The 6,491-nt window shown below is 35.2% G+C and overlaps 1 protein-coding gene across 1 annotated transcript in view; it reads left to right on the forward strand.

Annotated features, from left to right (window-relative positions):
* LOC107687363 (mitogen-activated protein kinase kinase kinase 10-like) overlaps positions 1-6,491 on the forward strand; it is a gene marked incomplete at its 3' end in the record, with an annotated part of 25,666 nt that overhangs the window by 18,454 nt on the left and 721 nt on the right. Inside the window, exons 2-3 of the mRNA XM_016484647.1 lie at positions 5,964-6,144; positions 6,226-6,374. Coding sequence (XP_016340133.1) covers positions 5,964-6,144; positions 6,226-6,374 — 330 coding nt within the window. The remainder of the gene's footprint in view (positions 1-5,963; positions 6,145-6,225; positions 6,375-6,491) is intronic.

The raw sequence follows: 6,491 nt of genomic DNA on the forward strand, positions 1-6,491 counted from the left end.
TCTCTCTCTCTCTCTCTCTCTCTCTCTCTCTCTCTCTCAATATATATACAGTATATAACCACTAAATTTGACAATTATCTCAAAAAAACATCCATAGTATCTTATTTCTCATATACATTTTAGTGGTTTAACCACAAATTATTAAATGATGTTGTGAATGATCAGTCATTATCAGGTTAATTAATTTGATACATAGACTGCGAATAAAGTGTAAATATCAATGTTAAGAATGGGAGTTATGGTTGATGTCCTGTGCATATACGGTGGTTGGTTTGAGAGTGTTTGATGTTAGACAGTTACGAGTTGTAAAACCTGTGTGACTGTCCTCTCATATATCATCCCAACACATAAACATACACTTTCATGCATGCCCTGAATGTCCGGCAGTAGCCTTTAGTGAAGAACCACAACAGAAGTTAATTGGAACAAACATGCACGTATATGCAGCGTATACACACACACACACACATTTACCATCACTGACACACCCTCGCTTATTCAACCTCAGACATGTTCAGCGAATGTGTTTTGTGCCTCTTTATTCACTCCCATGAACACCCTCTCTCTCCACACATATATTCACACAATCTATATATTCTTTCTCTGTGACTTGCACACAAACATTCACCCCCTCATAATAACCCTCTGGTGGCAACTGTGCCTCAGGGTGGTATGGCCACTAAGACAGGCATATAACAATGCCTTATTAACATTGTGAGCAGCCATCTCCTATTCTCCTAATCTCCCGTCACACCAGAGGCAAAAACTCATACTCACACAAATGCACACAGGGAAAGATCAAATTATAGCTTAACAAGTTCACTAAAACATATTGGTAACACTTTACAATAAGGTCCCATTAGTTACCATTGAATAATGCATTAATTAATACAAATCTGTTTTAGTTGTTGCAATTGTTGAAATTGTTACAGTATTTATTGATCTTTGTTAACGTTAGTTAATAAAAATACATGTTCATTGTAGGCATGGGCCGGTATGAGATTTTGACGGTATAATAACCTTAAGCAAAAATATCACGGTTTCATGGTATCACGGTATTGTCGTTACAGCTCAAAAATGTGTTATTTTTAAATGACTGGGTAAAAAAAAACTTTTTTTCCGCTGAACACAATATATTTTGTTTTTGAGCAACATACAGAATATTAGGAACAGTAGAATTTGTTTTATTTTTTTGTTTGATTTGTTTCCTAAAAAGAAGAAAAATAAAGACTGACATCTTTATTTAACCTAAATCTGTAATTACAGTTATTTAATCTTAGTTATATAATTCATATACATATCATTTATATCATTTCAATTCATTTAGTTATATAATTTCATATACATAATTTGATTTAATAATAACCCAATTTGAAGCAAAAACAGAATGTTCTGTTCTGATTAGCTTTGTGAAATTATACTACATGCCTGAACGAAGCAAACAGCAGAAGCTCTGAATGAGACGCAGATTCACTCTGTGACAGCAGGAGGCGCTTCTCAAACACCAGATACAGTGTTTCCTTGGTTACCGCTGTAAACAAAGCAGCACTGCACTGAAACACTGCTACCAAACTCTGTATGAACTATACAGAGACGAGATTAAAAGAAAATACCACATTCATATAAAGCCCCAAATCAATATTGAGGATTTTCTTCCAATAGTTTGTGAATCATGACCAGTGAGTGATCTGCCTGCTACAGTATTTTTCTCTGTGTCCGTCTTCAACGTTTTTGACCTGTGTTAAAGGGGTCATATGATGCGATTTCAATTTTTCCTTTCTCTTTGGAGTGTTACAAGCTCTTAGTAGGAGGAGGGTCATGTTACTCTCTACACTGCACTCAACCTGAAGGGATTTCTACACTTTCTGTCTTTGAGGAGACATGAAAAACAGCGCATAACACAGGAACGGTATAACGGAAAATATTAGCGGTTTTGAAACTGACATTTTCAAATCGCGGTATACCTAGAAACCGGTAATCGGCCCATGCGTAGTTCATTGTTAGTTGATGTTAGCTCAGGTCCATTAAATAATATGAACAGATGTGATTTGATTTTGATAATGTATTAGTAAACAATTTTGATTTTGATAATGTGTTAGTAAATGTTGAGATTAATAAATTCTTTAAAGTTTTTTTTTTCATTGGTAGTTCTTGTTTTCTAATGTTGTTAACTAATGTAAATAAATGGAACCTTACTGTAAAGTGTGACAGATTGTATTTAGAATAGTTTTCTTGCAGTCTTGAGCAGGTAAATAACTTACACAGATCAGTCATTTAGCCAATATGATTATCAAATCACACACACACACACACACACACACACAAAGTCTTGTCTTGTCAGTAAACTTGACTCAACCTTCTATTGATTCAAGATTCAAGATTTTTTATTTGTCACATACATGGTTATAATATTGTATAATATTGTATAATAATAGTGATCATTCACATCCAGTGTTTTTGCTATATTTTGTCATCTTTTCATCTAATATTGCAGGAATTGATCACTTAATACATCTCTAAAAAATGTGAACTAATTGTTTTCACTTCTATTTTTGTATTTTTATTTTAAAAGACAGTTTGGTTTTATTTACACCCCTGGCTTCCATATAGGGCAAACTATCTATCTATCTATCTATCTATCTATCTGTCTGTCTGTCTGATATTCTGTTATCTATATATTGTAAATGCATATAGGCAATGCTAAATGTAATCTTTATTTAATAAAAACGTAAATAGTATCATTATAATAAATCATAATTTCTTTTCATTGACAAAACTTCTAGTTATACAAATAACGTGCATCTAGTTATCTAATTATCTGCATGTCATATAATATTAATATAACATTATATTGTATAAAGTGACACAGCAGTTTATAATGTATTAGTCTATCTGATGAATGTAATAATCTGGAGGGAAAGAGAGAAAGGTTCCACCTGTTCAACCTGAGCTTGTGATGTGCTGGCCAAACAGAAACTCAGCTGTGTTCTCTTCCTGTCTCTCTCTGCTCCCGTTTGCATATGTGTGGTGATAATGGAAGTGCAGGCTGCACTCCACCCGTCCCCACCCCACTCAAACCAGTCCAGCTGACTATTGACACTCCACAAACATTTCCATAGCCTGCCCGCACAAGGAAAAACAGCAGGAAATACAGGGAGGAGGGAAAGAACAGGGCACCACAGACTAGCATCACTCTCTCATACAGTACACACTCACATATTTATATATAAATGTAATACGCACACACATATGAAGTATAGTACTGTAAAGAAAGCTATAGTTCACATTGTATTTATGATTTATTCTATCCGGTGTGACTCATGTTTGTAAATGTGAACTAGACTCTAGTTGAGCTCTTTTAAGTCTTTATGGCAACTGTATAATCTCATGTGGCGTGACTAGTTTTTCCCAACCTTTTTGACTTATGTACCTATTGACTTCTATAATTCTTGTTCTAATAAACTAAGTGTGTGGATCTTGATAGCTTCAGTAAACATAGATCTGAATTCAATGAATAGCAATGCCAGGATCATTCTGTCCTTCAATGCCACTTCTGTGAAATATTGAACCTGTTGTCCACATGCAGTTTACTGGTGCCTGTTATGAGTATAGGTTAAAGCTTGTCAAGTGTGTTGTAAAGGTAAGTTTGTGTTGTGTATAGATGAGTTTGCACTTTACCTCAATTACGTGAAAGAGAGCATGTGTGTGTGTGTGTGTAATAGATCTTGTTTCTCTTTGGTGCTCTGTGTTGCCTGCATACATGCTACTGGCTGATAAATATTTGATAGAGCTTCAACTCGCTCTAAAAGTCAAGAAGTCTCTGTTTTGCTGAGTCTGTTAATTCAAAATTGACCCGGTTTACTTTCTTAATACATGGTATTATTGTGAATGATTCAAATTAGTCCATTCTGGAATACATTGCGTTTATTCCCTTATGTGCACTACCGTTCAAATGTTTGGGGGTCAGTAAGATTTACTTTTTGTTTTTGGAAAGACATTAATACTTTCATTCAGCAAGGACACATTACATTTATTAAAAGTAATAGTAAAGTCATATATTAAGCAGCACAACTGTTTTCAACATTGATAATAATAAGAATGCTTCTTGAGCACCAAATCAGTATATTAGAATGATTTCTGAAGGATCTCCACTGAAGACTGGAGTAATCACTGCTGAAAATTCAGCTTTACCATTACAGGAATAAATTGCATTTTAAAATATACAGGTATTTTAAACTGTAATAATATTTCACAATATTACTGTTTAACTGCTTGGTGAACATAAGAGACTTTTTGAATGGTGTGTACAGTTCATGATTCCAAAGACAAAAAATATTTATCTGCTTTCATCAAAATGTAGCAACTAGGTCCACCTTTGAAAACACTTATTTTCTTTTGAGTGACATAATGAGGGTCACGTGGGACATTGGATAAGATTAACAAAAGCCAAATAGCTATTTAGGTAGTGTTTTAGGACAGATTATCAACTGTTTTTGCTTCAGAATCCAAATGTTATATTCGTCATCAGGTGGCTACCTAACACAATAACAAATGTAAACTGTATTTGTGACCCTGGACCACAAAACCAGTCATAAATATCACGGGTATATTTGTAGCAATAGCCAACAATATATTGTATGGGTCAAAATTATAATTTTTTTTATTTATGCCAAAAATCATGATATTAGGTAAAGATCATGTTCCATGAAGATATTTTGTAAATTTCCTACCATAAATATATCAAAACGTAATTTTTGATTAGTAATATGCATTGCTAAGAACTTCATTTGGACAACTTTAAAGGCAATTTTCTCAATATTTTGATTTCTTTGCACCCTCAAAAAATCGACCCTTATGACTGATTTTGTGGTCCAGGGTCATATTTAATTTATCTGGGTTGCACTAGTTTTACCTGTTTTGTTCAGAGGTTTTTAGGACATGAATAATTTCGGCATAATTTGGCTAGTTTCTTCCAAGTGACATTAATTAGTAGCAATTTACCATAGAGTTTGAATGGACGAATGGCCTTTAAAGGGTTACTCCACCTAAAAATGTAATACACTTATAATTTACTGACTCTCATGCTGCGCACAATGTGTATGACTTTAACTACATAAAAAAAATAAAAAAAAAATTTTTAGAAATCTAATCCATCTCTATGGCATGAATTGATGTCATCTGATATGAAATGATAGCTTTATGTAAGAAAAGTACACATTTTAAACATTTTTAACTATAAACCATCGCTTCTGGCCAACGTGTGTTTCACAACGTGCTGATGTTTACGTCAAGCGTGAACTCATGAATTGTGACCTCTTTAAAAGCATTTTCAAAGCTTTTTAAGAAAAAAATAGGTACCAATGGTGTTTCAAGAGGATAGCATTCCAATTTAACTCCATTATGGTGATTCAGTTGATGCATCAAATCCCGCCCTAGATTTTGTTCCCATTGAACATCCGGTTTCATTTAGAAATACGTCACAGATGGTAGAGTAAAATGAGTTGCGAATACAAATTCCTTTTGAAAAACAAAACAATATGAGAATGGGAATGTGGAAAAGAAAAAGCAAGAGTTAATATTATAACGGCTAAAATGAATTTGATATTCTGATCTAAGATGATCTGTAGATGCAGTTTTGTTTTTGTGTACATAAGTCGTTCTCACATTGTGTCATTGTCATATGACTCAAACGTGTGTTACACATGTTTGCACTTGAGTTTTATCTTAAGTGCAAATCAAGGATATTGTTTGCAATCTTTGTATAAAGCTTCTGCGTGCCAAATAATCTGGTTTGACTTCTAATGAGCACCACCGAGACTAATTACTGGATATTACATGCAGAAGTTGGTATTGTTTCCTCTTCATTATTCAGGAATATCAGCAAAGAGCCAAAATTCGCTCCATTTATCTCCAACCTACTTTGGTTTCATGTTTCTCTGTTCTTCGTTTCACTCCTCCCTCAGTTCTGATTCTGGAGCCTGTGGAGAGAGACGACCTGAGCGGGAAGACTCTGAAGATCACAGACTTTGGGCTTGCTCGGGAATGGCATCGCACCACGAAGATGAGCGCAGCGGGCACGTATGCCTGGATGGCTCCCGAGGTCATCAAGCTGTCCCTGTTCTCCAAAAGCAGTGATGTGTGGAGGTGAGCTTCCATCCTCCTCTGGACTATCTTTTGTGGCCTAACTAGAGGTTTTGTGGCTGATTATAGTCTTTTTCGTGTCAGTTTTGGAGTGTTACTCTGGGAGCTGCTGACTGGTGAGGTGCCATACCGTGAAATCGATGCTTTGGCTGTGGCTTATGGAGTTGCCATGAACAAGTTGACCCTTCCCATCCCCTCCACCTGCCCTGAGGCCTTTGCACAGCTGCTGGGAGGTAAGAACAGTTATGGTTGAACCACATGAAACACTGACCTTTGAGATATCCACTCTTTATTTCATAGCATCATTATTTATGTCTCTCTCTCTCTCTCTCTCTCTCTCTCTCTCTCTC

The sequence above is a fragment of the Sinocyclocheilus anshuiensis genome, unplaced genomic scaffold (assembly GCF_001515605.1).
Source record: "Sinocyclocheilus anshuiensis isolate Anshui unplaced genomic scaffold, SAMN03320099.WGS_v1.1 scaffold3378, whole genome shotgun sequence".
Classification (NCBI taxonomy): domain Eukaryota; kingdom Metazoa; phylum Chordata; class Actinopteri; order Cypriniformes; family Cyprinidae; genus Sinocyclocheilus; species Sinocyclocheilus anshuiensis.